We start from the raw sequence: 13,966 nt of genomic DNA, 5'->3' as shown, positions 1-13,966 counted from the left end.
CTTCTCTCTATCCCCACCCCAGGCAGGGAATGCTTCTGAGGACAGCGTAAGTGCTGAGCTGATAAACTGCTCTCGAAGAGTGGGGAGGCTCTGCGGCCTGAGAAACAGCAGTCACTACAGAGCCAGGTGTGGCTGTAACCTTTGGTGTCACTGGTCCATTCCTCTATCTCTTTTGGTCACTGTCCAGGGTACCAGGGTCTCTCCTAGACATGGAGATAACCAAGATGACTGGGAACATGAGCTCATCGTCACAACTCACACCCCTGTCCCCAAACACTTTCCCATCAAGGACTTTCACTCTTTGCACTGGCCTCACCTTTCGCACAACATTCTCCCTTGCTGGCTTCTCCTCCTTCATATTCTTCCCCATGCCTTTGACGTGTGGTCCTGCTGGCCCAAACCTATTGGTCCCCAAGTGGTGCCCATCGCGGAAGAGGCTGGTGGCGCACTTGGTCTGAAAGAAGGACAACAGAGGGGACACACAGTGATGGAGGTCCAGTAGATAACCAAACACAAGTCATGGCAAATTGTGAAATATCATACTACAGTGGGGGAAGCAGTTGTCCTGGAGATTTTGACCCACAGCACTGCTGGCCCATGATTGTGTGAGGATGGGAGTGGATGTGTGGGTCTTGGTTCTATGCACTTGGGACTAGGGGCATGTGGAGGTGAACCCAGACAGAACATGGGAAGTTTTGAAAAGCAGAAGAGATCTTTTTCCAGCAGCAACTACCAGGGGTGGGAGGGTGAGGAGTATAGCATGACTGTGACCTTGTACTATGACAATTCCCAAAGTTACCATATGGCAGAAGAATCTCAATGAGTAAGTAATTTGTGGAATTCACTGCCTCAGCAAGTGATAATGTTCACTTGTTTAATGTATTGTCGAAGGCTTTCACGGCCGGAGAACGATGATTGTTGTGGGTTTTCCAGGCTGTATTGCCATGGTCTTGGCATTGTAGTTCCTGACGTTTTGCCAGCAGCTGTGGCTGGCATCTTCAGAGGTGTAGCACCAAAAGACAGAGAACTCTCAGTGTCACTGACAGATCTCTGTCTTTTGGTGCTACACCTCTGAAGATGCCAGCCACAGCTGCTGGCAAAACGTCAGGAACTACAATGCCAAGACCACGGCAATACAGCCTGGAAAACCCACAACAACCATCTTCACTTGTTTAATTGGCTTGAAAAAAGGGATTAGTCAAATTCATACATGTGTGGCCCCTATGACTAAATGGAACCTTCATGCTGAGAGGCAGTAAACCTTCTAGGGATCCACAACTAGAGGAGGCATTGGCCTAAGTGCCCTTCTTGAAGGTGCTTGCTGGATGAGATGGGACCATGGCTCTGATCCAGCATGGCTGCTCTTACATTCTTATGATCCTTTTCATAGTGTTAACTATTCAAAAGCACAAGAAGGCAGGATGACAGATGAGGAAAAGCCAGAAAGAGATAGGGCAGGATGCAGTCCAGATTTCTTCCACCTCTACTGTACATGCAGCCTGGGAAGAGACAGCAACCACGCATCTGCCTTGACAGCTCCCAAGCAAACTGACACTCCTCCAGAAGATGTTCCATCATCCTCAGCAAAAAATAAACAAAAATAAAATCACGGGCCGCATTTCAGCACATTCTCTAAGAACGTCTTCCAGGGTGGTGGTGGTGGACATTCTAGCATTGTGTTCACGAACTCTAGAGGTGTCTGCCAGGGACTCCCAGGGCATACTGAACAGGTGTGCTGAACACGCAGATTCTGGGGCTCACTCCAAACAAAAACAGAAATGACAAGAATTGTGCATCACCATCTATCTGCAATATGCAACCAGGAGGCTTATGCAGCCTCACTTTGCATTAGGACTGTGAGAAGAGTGCAGGGAGATAGTTGCCACCCAAAGATCCTCCGGAAGGATGAACACTCCAGGTGAAAGCAGTCTGGGTTCCTACCTTTTCAAACACTTCACTCTCATGGTAGGACACGACCCGGAATGCTCCCCGTATGCACGTCACCCCAGGGTACAGCAAAGGCACCATGTTGACATAAGCCACGCCATGGAAAGAAATAGGCTCTTCTTCTCCACCACCACCGCCACTGCCAACGCCAGCTCCCTAGAATGGATTGATGGATTTAGACATCTAGTTCCTCTCCTTCTCCTATTATCCTAAAGACAAGCACCAAAAACAAATCCCCATCACCCCAGCAAAAACAAATAATACTAGTTGTCAGGGCTTGGGGGAGGGGGGGAAGAGTTGGAGGAACTCTCACCTGGAGCAGCTCCCAGGAGGAGGTGGCGTGCCTCTCACAACATGTGTGCGCGCGCAATGTGTGCGCGCGCTCCTGGGACTGCACGATGACATCACTTCCAGGAAGTGACATCATCACACAGGTCGTGGCCGCCCCGGGAGCACTCCTGTGCTCCGGGTGGGGGGGCCTCCGATTAGGCCTGAATAAGGCTAAATTCGGCCCAGATTGGGCCTGAATCAGCTCGGAACGGGCTGCTTCACTGCAGGGGAGCACTCCCCCACCCGGCAGTGGCTGGATCTAGGCCATTTCAGGCCCAAAGTGGAGCAAAACAGGCCCAAAATGGCCCGGATTGACCTGGAACGGGCTGCTGCCACACGGGAGAGCACTTACCCGCCAGACAGCGGCCCAATCCTGGCTGTCTTGGGCTTGATCCTGGCTGTTTCGAGCCAGATCCTGGCTATGTGCGGCCTGAATTGGGCCCTGAATGGTCAAAAGGGGCCCCAAACGGCCAGGACTGGGTCACTGACAAGTGGGGGAGTGTTCCCCCTACCAACAGAGGCCCGATCTTGGCCATTTTGAGCCCGAACCTGGCCATTTTGGGCCCAAATTGGGCCCAATATGGCCAAAACGGGCACAAAATGTCCAAGATTGGGCTGCTGCCAGGTAGGGGAGTCTTCCCCATCCAGCAGAGACCAAATCTTGGCTATTTCAGGCTTGATCCTGGCCGATTCGGGGCCAAAAGGACCAGGATCGGGCCGCTGCTGGGTAGGGGAGTCTTCCCCCGCCTGGCAGGGGCTAGATGCTGGCCGTTTCAGGCCCAATCATGGCCATTTTGGGCCCAATCATGGCCATTTGGGGCATAAACTGGGCTGCTGCTGGGTGGTGGAGTGTTCCCCTGCCTGTCAGAAGCCCAATCCTGGCTGTTTTGGGCCCAATCCTGGCCGTTTGGGGCCTCAAATGAGTCCAAAATGGCCCTGAAATGGCCTAGATTGGGGCCAAAATTGCTGGGACCAGGCCGCTGCCCGGCAGGGGAACTGGTTGCAGCCATTTCGGCCCTGATCCAGGCCATTTTGGTCCCAATCCTGGTTGTTTCGGGCCATAAATGGGCCCAAAATGTCCCAAACAGGCCATTTTTAAAATACCCACGTGACACCAGTCACGTGGGTATTTTAAAGAGGTGCCAGAACATTGTCCTGGGGTATTCAGGCTCAAAAAAAGCCCTGCTTGTTGTAAGCAGGGGAGAGGCATATCAGAGCTAGGTTCTATCCTATGCTGCCGTGCTAAGTTTTTATTTACTAGAAATTTTTATGGAGACCTGCAGTCTGAAGTAAAACACAGTTCACTTGAGCTCTGTTGGCCTATACTAACAGCTCACTCTTCCGTTAGTATAGACCAGGCCTTTGGCCTGGATACTGGAGAGTCTGCAGAGGAAAGCAGTCAATGGTGGGAAGGAGCAGCCCTCCAGACATCCCCTCCTGCCTGAGCTCGATGTGCAGGTGGCATTTCAAGATGGCATCCATCAGTGGACCTCAGAAATCTTACTGGAGAGCAATGGAAGACTCAGAGGTGATCTCCCAGGAAGAACCGGAATGGCTTTCAGGAATGTACTGTGGGCTATCAGTGCAGAAACTGAGCTACATGATGAAGTCCCCTCAAAGTCAGAATCTTCCACGTCTTCCAACAAAGTTATACAGAGCAAGAGATGGAACAAAATGACTCCCACAAAGTCAACTGAAATCCATCAATGGCTCAGCCATTATCATGAACAAGGCCAGGCCAGAGAGAGGTAAAATTGTTGGTAATTTTGAAACGGCGAAAGAAACCTCCCCGCCCCAAAAAAGGAATAAAGAAACAAAAATCTGTAGGGAAATTAAAGTATATGTAATGCCTGATTTCCTATTGAACCTATAACGTTTTAACAGTTTTAATAACAGGAAATCCATAACTGATAGTTTTGGTGTAAATAAAACAATTGAACACATTCTCCAAAGAACACTCCCCGTGCATGAATGAGCCTCAAATGCCTTACCTTTTCTGCTTTGCCAGTTTTTCCTTTGGTGGATGTTACCGCAGGCATTCTAGCCACCTCCACAGGCCAGTACCGACAATCTGCAATCCGTTTCCGAAAGCTGAGGCACGAAGAAACAGAAAGACACTTAAGAAACTGGTCAGATGAGATTGCTTAGTCCTCAGTCTCCAACAAGAGAGCTCGCTTAAGGCCACCAATCATGTCATGACTATGACAAGATTCCCAGCTTCCAGGGCACCCTCTTGAGTCACTGCACCAGAGCAGATCTCCTGCCTTTCCCGTGAACCTATCTATCCCATCTGCCTATCCTACATGACATGCTTGGAGAATGGCCCATATTTTCTCACCAGGCCACAGCTGCAGGATCTAGGTAACAGCGCCTCTCCAAGTCCCACATGATTCTTTTCTTGATAGTTTCTCCCTGAATCCTGATCTCTCTATCCTGGAAAAAAAAGACCCCATAGTTCTGTGGGTCTAGAAATGAAGAAAATTGGAAAATGTCTGCAACCTCCCCCTGCCCAAGAGGCATTTTAATAAGCCAGCCAATTATGCTTATTTTGGACAAGGGACTGACAACTGGGGTGGGATGGAGGTAGTCTTGCCAGTTCTGGAGCTCCGCTACAGCTGGTCAAATAATGGGATTCTGGGGGAACAGGAAAGGCCCCTGTGGCCCAAATGCTCTTCCTGCAGCAAGTTGCACATTCAGTCCCAGGCTCCCTAATTAAAAGTTCTCAGGTCACAAAGAAGCAGGGGAAGATTGATCTCTGCCTGAGATGCTACTCACTAGAGGATTCTGGGAACATGGGAGGGGTGTGTAAGCTTTGTGCCATGCATGTGCAAAGTTCTAGTTTCAGTGCTCCAGTGAAAGGAGCATTTAGCTGGCATGGACTAAGAAAGACCTTTTTCTCCCTGAGCCTCTGCTCATCAGATTAGGCAGGACCAAGCAAGATGCAACTACAGCCTGACTCGATGTAAGGCAACCCCACAGGCCCGTATCTGACCACCAGCTTCCCTTTTGAACAACTTCACTCTCTCTCTTGGCTCTGCCACAGATACCTCCAGCGCAGTTAGCTCTCCATCTTCCTCTTCATAAGTGCTGCTAACAATAAAGCAGTCGGGAATGTTCTGAGCCCCCATCGCTAAGATGTTGCTGACTGGCCACTTCTTGGGCCGTGGCACTGGCTCTCGCTCACCACCAAGTTTCAGGGTCCCATTCTTGAAGACAAAGGGGCATTCTTTCTGGAAAGGAGATGCATGATGGGTTGTTTCCACTGTAGCTTGCATGCGCCCACCTTTTCCTTTGTGGTAAAAAACAACAACTGGTGGGGGTTTACCATTGGGGGAAATTGCAAGAGGGAAAAGAGGTAAGCAGATCTTCCAAGGCAGCTGCATTTGGGTTGTTAAAGAAAAAAAAAACTACAAGTCAGCATGACAAGCAAGAATGCTCATCCATAAATGTTTGCTTGTCCACTAATGTTCACAAGGATGGTAGCTTGACCACCTTCCCCATTTGGTATCCCCCTCTGGAGAGTAGCAGAAGTGCCAGTACATACATGAGGAGAAAAGCCAAAGCAGCCGTGGCAGAGGATCCTGCCAAAAGGGGTCCTCAGCAGCTGACCCACCCACCTCTCCAACTGCTGGCACTTGGAAGCCAACCATGTAGTTCTGCAAGGGTCCAGTGGGAACAAACACTTCTGGGACCGCGTAAGCACCTTCCACCGTGACCCTTAGAAGATTGCCTTCCGACAGCTGGTAGGGAGAGAGCAGGCTCTCCTGAACGGTCACTAGCACACTGAGGATACACTGAAAAACAAAGGCAAGGGCTCAGTTTTAGATTCAGTTCACTTCCACGGTATCCAGCAAAGAATTCTATATGATTTGTTAAGAAATCACTGTTTGCAAATCCCTTTCAGGGAACTACAATTCATTGGATTCCCCAGGGAGAGGGAATGACAAACAGATAATTTTATTTCAGTGTAAACTTTCATGGACTATTTTATTTTTTTAATTTTCATTTACATTACTTATAGTCCACATTTCCCACTGAGACTCAAGGTGGTAAGTCACTATGATCATTGACTGGGCCATTCCACAAACAGTACAATAAAGTAATGCTTTGTCCACAGGCAGGTCAAGGTCCCAGTCTGCAAAATTGTATGTTAGAATAAAAATGTACCTGCTTTTAAGGGCCAGCAGGATCCTGTTTGAACTGTCAAAGATTAACACACAGCTACCTATGTGGAATTTTAAACCAGTTCAAGTCACTGATAATGGTACAGCTTTCGGAAACAAACAGCCCAAGAGAAGCAGCAACTCCGCTACCTTCTGGGACCAGTGCAGTCCTGCTGAAGGTCTCTGGGCTGTCCATTCTGTAAGACCTCAAGGACTTGCCCTTCCCATCTGCCTCCCTTTCATTCTTCCAGCAACTGAGGGAAATGAATGGAGGGCAGGAAGGGGGTGGGGACAGATTTCTCCCCCAGCCCAGAAGAAAGTTGGAGGAGGGGAGTCTCAAGATCATCAGTTTTGTGTAGTGGTTAAGAGCACGGGACTCTAATCTGGAGAGCCGGGTTTGATTCCCCACTCCTCCACTTGAAGCCAGCTGGGTGACCTTGGGCGAGTCACAGTTCTCTTCAGCTCTCTTAGCCCCACCCACCTCACAGGGTGTTTTGTTGAGGGGGTAATAATAACACTTTGTAAACCGCTCTGAGTGGGCATTAAGTTGTCCTGAAGGGCGGTATATAAATCGAATGTTGTTATTATTATCACAGGGTTTATCTGATGCTGTAGTAATGGAATGATGGCCGTACCTGAATGAACCATCTCATACTTCCAAGCTGAACATGTCTAGGATCAGGGTGTCAACCACCATATGAAGTGTACCATGTTCTACATACCCTTTGAAACTTCATTGGAAAGTTTCTGAGCAGAGGGTTTTTTTGGGGGTGGGGGATATCTTTTAGTACCTTGGCATCTGGTCGGAGGGACTCCAGGGGTGAGCCAGGCATAGGGTAGAGTGGAAGTGTTGTTTTAAAATCACGTGATCCTATAAGAAAGAAGAGGAGTCAAGACAGCACAAAGGAAAAGAGCCTCCTAGGTGGAAAAAAAACCAACAAACCACCATGCTCCCTGTCTTCCTTAGATCATTAGGGAAGCATTGGTGCAGGGACTCCTAGAAGCACACCTATTTATTTGCATTATTCATAGTCCGCCTTTCTCGTGGACACTCAAGGTGAATACACAACCTAAGTCAGTGCAATCAATAGAATAAGACATCCAAAATGCAAAGTAATAGGACTAGGATTACAAAAATCTGAAAACCAAGTATAAATATTAGACATGTTATGAAGAAAATGCCAAGAAGTGGAATTTCATAGGTAGAAAATAATGTAACGACAGCAAGATCGTACATACAGCAAACAAACAATGTAGGCTATACGTAGAAGTATAGCCCACAGCCCCATTTTCCTTTATTAAAGCAGCTTCTTGAACTATTCTGTTACAATATCAGTGTGTCTCCACAGTGTCTGTACCCAAAGAGAGACAAGATAGAATTTCCTTGTCAGAGAAGGCTCAGGTAGCCTGCCTGCCCCGCCCCACCCCCCACACTACTAATTTGTCCCAAGGGCAGCTGTGAGGAGGGCTCCAGATACACCAGTGAAAAGGCGTGCCCTAGGGACAGTGTTGGGTGGGAATTAAATCTGACCCTCTGTGGCTGGCAGTTCCAGCACCTGCAGTAAAGTCAGGTTTTGTCCAGCTGCATCCCCAATTGCAACCTTTCCCCCCTTTGCCTCACAAAATGGGAGGAGGTGGGGAGGGGATAGATAGATAACACAGATGCCTATAAGCAGGCCCTAAGGCCAGGCATAGACATATGACAGAATAAGGTGTCTGAATCCTAAGATGGCAGAGTAGACTGCACCACTTCGGACTGTAGATGACAGAGATCACTAAAAAACCACACATCTCCACGTTAAAACCTCCTGTGAAAAGAAAACTAAACTCCAAAGGGGCTAGGCTCTTGCCGAGCCTATGCTTTGCTATTTTCTTCTTAAAGTTATTTTTTTAATGTAATGGAGCAGACAACCATGTGATTCCTCCTCCCCCCTGAAGTCAGAAGTGGTACTTTCCAAATCCCCCTTTGCAGGACTCTACCATCGCATTCCCAATTTCTGTGACCTGCATGGAGGGTGAGATAAGGCGGCAATGCTTGCTCTCTTATATGGCGACAAGTCTTTCGCTCAAGCTGATGTGCACAGAGAAGATGCTGTGTGGAAATTATTTTGGCCCAAGAAAAATGTGGAGGCATGAGCGGGAAAAGAGGGCACCATTCCAAAGGGCACTATGTTCTGTCACTCACCTTGCAATAAAGGAAGTAGGTCCAATACAGCTTGGCCAAGCGGCACTGTCTTCTCTTCCTTTTGCTTCTTCTCCTTCGGCAAGACTTCAATCACAGTGACTAGGAACACCAGACGACGTTCCTCTCAGTTCTGTGCTATAATAAGCTTTCAGGGGTGCAAATGTTGGCTGACAACCTGCACCACCTTCTCACTGAGAAGCCCTCTCCAATAAGCCTCCAAGGTCTCCCCCAACGTGGTTGAGAAAGGGCTGCCCCTTCCCCACCATCCACCCAAGCATGTTGCAGCCAGTAGAGACTTTTATCCCTTCCAAAAGGTGAGCTGCTTCTTTCCTCCCACTGATTCACTGGCAGTTCTTTGAGGAAGGCCTCCTGGCCCTCTTACTCACTTAACAAGGGCTTGTGCGCCAGATCATCCAGCAAATGAGGACCTTCAGGGTGGATGTCAAAGGAGCTGCTGAAATTGTACTTCACGCTTCCATCTGAGGATACGTCCAGTTTTGGAGAGTCGCCTAGGATGAGGGCATTATATTCAACCCGTACAAAGGTCACTGGGGTGTCGCCTTTGACGCCTTTCTGTCAAACAGACCATTTTCACAGAATTAGCTTCCTCCTGCAAGGGCCAACACAAGAATTATACCACTGGCACAAGGCGTTGTAGTATTGAACCATCACACCTTTGGCCCAGGGAAACCACAGGTGGGATGGGGCTGAGTTGGAATGTCCTTGCCCATTCAGCCCGTGATTAGCAGAAACAAGATCAATTGTGCGGAATCAGCAAAACCCCATGCAACTTTGCTTAGTTCACAAGCCTCATCCAGGCTGCAAAATTCGGCTTTGTGAATGCAGAATTTGCATGAATTTGGGAAACATTTTCCTTCTAGTGCAAAGGGGCAATGTCAGATCAGAGGCCTGCAGAATCAGATCCAAGGCCTGTCCATGACCAGCACCTGGAGGGAACATTTACCAAATCACGTCCTTCCAGCACTATGACATTAGCTGTCTTGGCCAAAATTGGCACAGCATCCTGATGGAAAAAGGAAGGTGAGGCTGCCATGAGATATAAACTTCAGCTACTCTGTCAGCTAATCCAGAAAGTGACACACCTGCAAAAAAAAAAAAAAAAGGAAGAAAGGAAGGAAGGATTAGGAATGACCCAATGGCCACCGATCTGACAATGCCCTTGGCAGGCTGGATTGTCAGGAATTCAGCCCAGTTTAGCCCATGAGATGAAAGAACTCCATCTGGATAGGCTACAATCGGATGTCATTTTTCTCTTATATTACATCAGGATGTACATAAATCCTGCATGTAGTCAGGCCCTCATACCTTCCTCGTGTAAAGCATGCTGGAGAAATCAAGGCTGCAATCTTAAATACATTTACTAGACAGTAAGCCCCACTGGCATCAATCCGAATTACTTCTGGCTAACTGTGCTTATGATTGCCCTATGACGTAAGACAGAGGAGCACAAGGTAATCAGTTAATTACCCTCCCTCATAATTTGGGATTCTAAACCACCTTCATCCAAACTTCAAATTGAATGCAGGGTGCGGGGTTGGGGTGGGGAGGTAGCTAACTCCAATTAAGTGACAGACTTGCTACTACTACTATTTCCCATCCATCCCAGACCCCACATTACTTCGGCACAGTTTTTAGATGAAAACTGGAGTTAGAAAACACAGTCAACTCATAACTGCCCTTTTTTGTGGCCCCCTCACATCAACTGGTGCTCCAATATATACTGCCACTGGACCTGGAGGCTCCGTTATTCTACCTTTCAGTCTTGTCTAATTAATTTCTTGCCTTAAAAGTGGAGTTAAAATACAATCAATCCAAGTCGTTTCTCGCTGTTATGCATTATCACCTACTCAATTTTCTTTGCCTCCCCGGCACTCCTGAACCTCGAGGTTCCGCTGTTCCTCTGTCCTCTTCCTTCTTGTGGCCTGTACCATATACACAAATTTATTGCCTTGTTTATTTATTTATGCTGTTGCTAGTCCACCTTTCTCACTCAGAGTCCAAGTGAATTACACAAGGTAGCTCAATACAATGAACAGCTGAGACATTCCACAGGCATTCAGTAAAGAAGACAATAGTACAAGGACTGCAGAAATGAGTTGTAATAATCTGCTATACATTATTAAGTTTTTGATATTAGGTTTAATGTTACTTTTTGTTATATCATTATGTAGTTTTAATACTTGGTTACATATTTTGTTTTGATATTATGTTTAATGTCTAAGGTTATTTTCTGTTATATAGTTTGCTTTTGACTTTCTTTCTATAGTCCAGTACTATTTTCTGTTTTAATAAAACAATTTTATGTTTTAGAAATAGGCAATAGGGTCCCATTTATGGTTTTAAATGGTAATTTTAATGTAGATTCAAACGATGTTATCTGCTCCGAGCTTGCTTGCGAGAAGAGTGGACTATAAGTTAAATAAATGAGGGAAAAAAAGCATTCCAGAAACTTGAACCCAGGCAGAAATCTGATACAAGGTTCAAAATTAGAAGCAAGTTGGCATGAAGTATGACACGAACAAAACTGACCAATAACTGCCCCTTGTTGTTGCCCCCCCCAATCCTCAGCAACTGGTACTCAAAGATATACCACCTCTGGACCTGGAGGCTCTATTCACCCCCTCACCCCCTCGAGCGTCAGCTAAGGCCGCTCCTCCACCCTTAAGGTTTGTGAAGCCCCCCCCCCCTTAAAAGCCTCTCAACAACAACCCTGCGAGGTAGACGACGCTGGAAGAGAAGTCAAGGAAGAGATTCGTGGCTGGGGGGAAAGAGCAGGAGCGACTCACCGGCCAGACCAGAATCGCCCCGGCCTACAGAGACCGTTACCAAGGAGCCCTGCGTTGCCATAACAACGGCGTCCTCTCCATCTTAGCCTCTACCGAAGTCTCGCGTGAGGACATTTAAAAAGTTTTAAAATCGCCGCCATATTTGTGAAAGGCAACGGCCTGGCGTCACTGCCTGAAGCGCCACTATTTATTTTTCTTCTTGTCACAGCTTTTTTTAAAACAAAAATTAAAAATGGAATCTCATTGCCTTCAACCGTTGTGGAATGCTAGCATGTTATATATCTCTGTCCCCTCACCAAAGCTTTATTTCTTCGTAGTGACAGAACCATGATTGTAGAGAGACTTCCGGTTCAGTTTTGAACATGCGGGGCAACCGTTACTTAAAAAAAAAAAATAGACATACCATGGTAGGGTGGAGGGAGTATCTCCTGAGAAAAAAGGCCGCACCACCACAGAGATCTGAGAGCAGAAAAGAAAGCAAGGCCTGCACAATTCTGCATCGTGCCCCGCTAATGGCGCCTCTCCCATGGAAACCTGAAGTGTAACCCTTTGTTTTCTGTTTTCTACCTCTACGAGCTAGCATGGGATAGTATCCGATCTTGTGCCCATTTCCGAATCGATGCGATGAAAGTCAATAAACAGCAAAAGAAAAACATGTTTTGATCGCTAAACAGATTTATCCTCGTGGCGTAAGCTTTCTGTATTTATTCACGACCTTCTCATCCTGGCCTTTCTTCCAAGGAATTCAGCACAGAGGTCAACGTTCTCTCCTCCTTTTTTTATCCTCCCAATTGCTGGATAGTTGTTTACCGCATAATTAGCATTCTATTATTTGACGCCTGTTTGGCACAGCTTTCTTATTATTTGCTCTTTAACAATTTTATTCTATTCTTTGCACCTTTTGCAGAATTTTTATGGCATTTTGCTCTGTTCTGGATGTATAGATTTCTCTCTCTACGATTTTACTCCACCCCTCCTCTCCCGTTTTATCCCCCCCCCCCGCCTGCCAGCTCTGGCTTTCCTGGAGATTTAGGGAAGGACTTCATTTTCTCCAGTAGCCTATGGTATACCATATTAGGATTGCTAATCTCCAGCTGGCGCCTGGAGAGCCCTCAAAATTGCAACTGATCTCCAGATTGTGAGAGGTTAGTTCTACTGAAGCAAATTGTTGCTTTGGAGAGTGGACTGTACAGGGGGATCATATCCCCACTGAGTTTCCAAACTCCACCCTTCCCAGTCTCTGCCCCCAAATCTCCAGGAATTTCCCAGGCTGGTGCTGGAAACTTTACATGATACAATGCCCTATCCAAAGCTGCTATTTTTTCCAAGGATCTTTGTGTTCTGGAGAACAGTTGCAATTCTGGGAGATCACTAGGCCCCACCTGGAGGTTGGCAACGCTATCTCAGGAGCTCAGGGCTGTGCTCTCACAATCTATTTTATCATCACAGTGATCTTGCAAGGTAGGCTGTCTGGACCACTCTCACCCTGAGTTTTATGGCAGAGTAAGGATATCTTTCTTTACTAGAGCAATCTGAGGCGGAATTCACGGAGGAGTAGGGTTGCCAGCTCCAAATTGTGAAATTCCTGGAGATCTGGGGGATGAAACGAGAAACCTGGAGAAAGTGGGGTTTGGGGAGGGAAAGGACCTTGGCATGACATAATTCCATAGAGTCCACCCCCAAAAGTAGCCATTTTCTCTAGGTGAACTGATCTCTCTGGCCTGGAGACCATTTGTAATTCCAGGAGATCTCCAGCCACTACCTGGAGGCTGGCAACCCTACATAGGAGGTTTGATTAAACTCTGCTGGTTCATGGTGATGTCTGAGTGCAGACCACCCCCCAACCCAACTGGCTTCTATGACTGGAAGCAAATTGGGATTTCAAACAAAAGTTTGGAGCTGGACTATTTGGGACTCTTCTGCAATCTCTCACCCGAAAAACAGGCCCCATCAGACCAAACTAGTGTTTGTTCCCAAACTGGGTTTGTTACTTACAGCTGGCATAGACTGCTGCACAAACATTTGTGATGTCATATTGGAACCTCAGTTCCAGGCAGGTTCACAAGAATTTGAACCAGCTTTCATCTTTCTCATCATCTTGCAAAGGGGAACCACAACCGTTTCCCTTGGACCTGAAAACAACCGCAAGATTCGAGTCCAGTAGCACATTAAAGAACATCAAGATTTCCAGGCGATAAGCTTTCGAGAGTCATGCACTCCCTATATCTGACAAAAGGAGCTTGATTCTCAAAAGCTGATACCCTGAAAATCTTCTTGGTCTTTAAGGTGCTACTGGACTCAAATCTTGCTGTTCTGCTGCAAACCAACAGGGCTGTCCACTTGAAAAAGACAGCCGTGGGTGTCGCAGCCTACATTTTCCTGTGGGAGGCAGACTTCCCATTCCTGTCAGCCAGTAACTTTGGGGCTGTATAGAGGCTGGCTGGCTGGCTAGCTGCTTTGGGGTCTTGCAATCCCTCTGTCCAGTGAGAGCGACTTGTCCAGATCTGGGGCTGGCAGGATATTCTTAGAGTGAG

General features: G+C 47.3%; 1 protein-coding gene across 1 annotated transcript in view; it reads right to left on the bottom strand.

Moving 5' to 3' along the window:
• CFAP70 (cilia and flagella associated protein 70) overlaps nucleotides 1-9,684 on the bottom strand; it is a 28,020-nt gene extending 18,336 nt beyond the window's left edge. Inside the window, exons 1-10 of the mRNA XM_054994596.1 lie at nucleotides 9,590-9,684; nucleotides 9,012-9,198; nucleotides 8,626-8,724; nucleotides 7,232-7,311; nucleotides 5,895-6,071; nucleotides 5,325-5,507; nucleotides 4,616-4,710; nucleotides 4,269-4,368; nucleotides 1,942-2,103; nucleotides 317-454 (exon numbers count right to left, since the gene is read on the bottom strand). Coding sequence (XP_054850571.1) covers nucleotides 317-454; nucleotides 1,942-2,103; nucleotides 4,269-4,368; nucleotides 4,616-4,710; nucleotides 5,325-5,507; nucleotides 5,895-6,071; nucleotides 7,232-7,311; nucleotides 8,626-8,724; nucleotides 9,012-9,198; nucleotides 9,590-9,679 — 1,311 coding nt within the window. The 5' untranslated portion in view covers nucleotides 9,680-9,684. The remainder of the gene's footprint in view (nucleotides 1-316; nucleotides 455-1,941; nucleotides 2,104-4,268; nucleotides 4,369-4,615; nucleotides 4,711-5,324; nucleotides 5,508-5,894; nucleotides 6,072-7,231; nucleotides 7,312-8,625; nucleotides 8,725-9,011; nucleotides 9,199-9,589) is intronic.
• Nucleotides 9,685-13,966: the final 4,282 nt, after the last annotated feature.

Source organism: Eublepharis macularius, chromosome 12, assembly GCF_028583425.1.
Source record: "Eublepharis macularius isolate TG4126 chromosome 12, MPM_Emac_v1.0, whole genome shotgun sequence".
NCBI classification, from domain to species: Eukaryota; Metazoa; Chordata; class Lepidosauria; order Squamata; family Eublepharidae; genus Eublepharis; species Eublepharis macularius.
The sequence above is the reverse complement of the archived record's forward strand: the minus strand, read 5'-3'. Positions and strand labels throughout refer to the sequence as shown.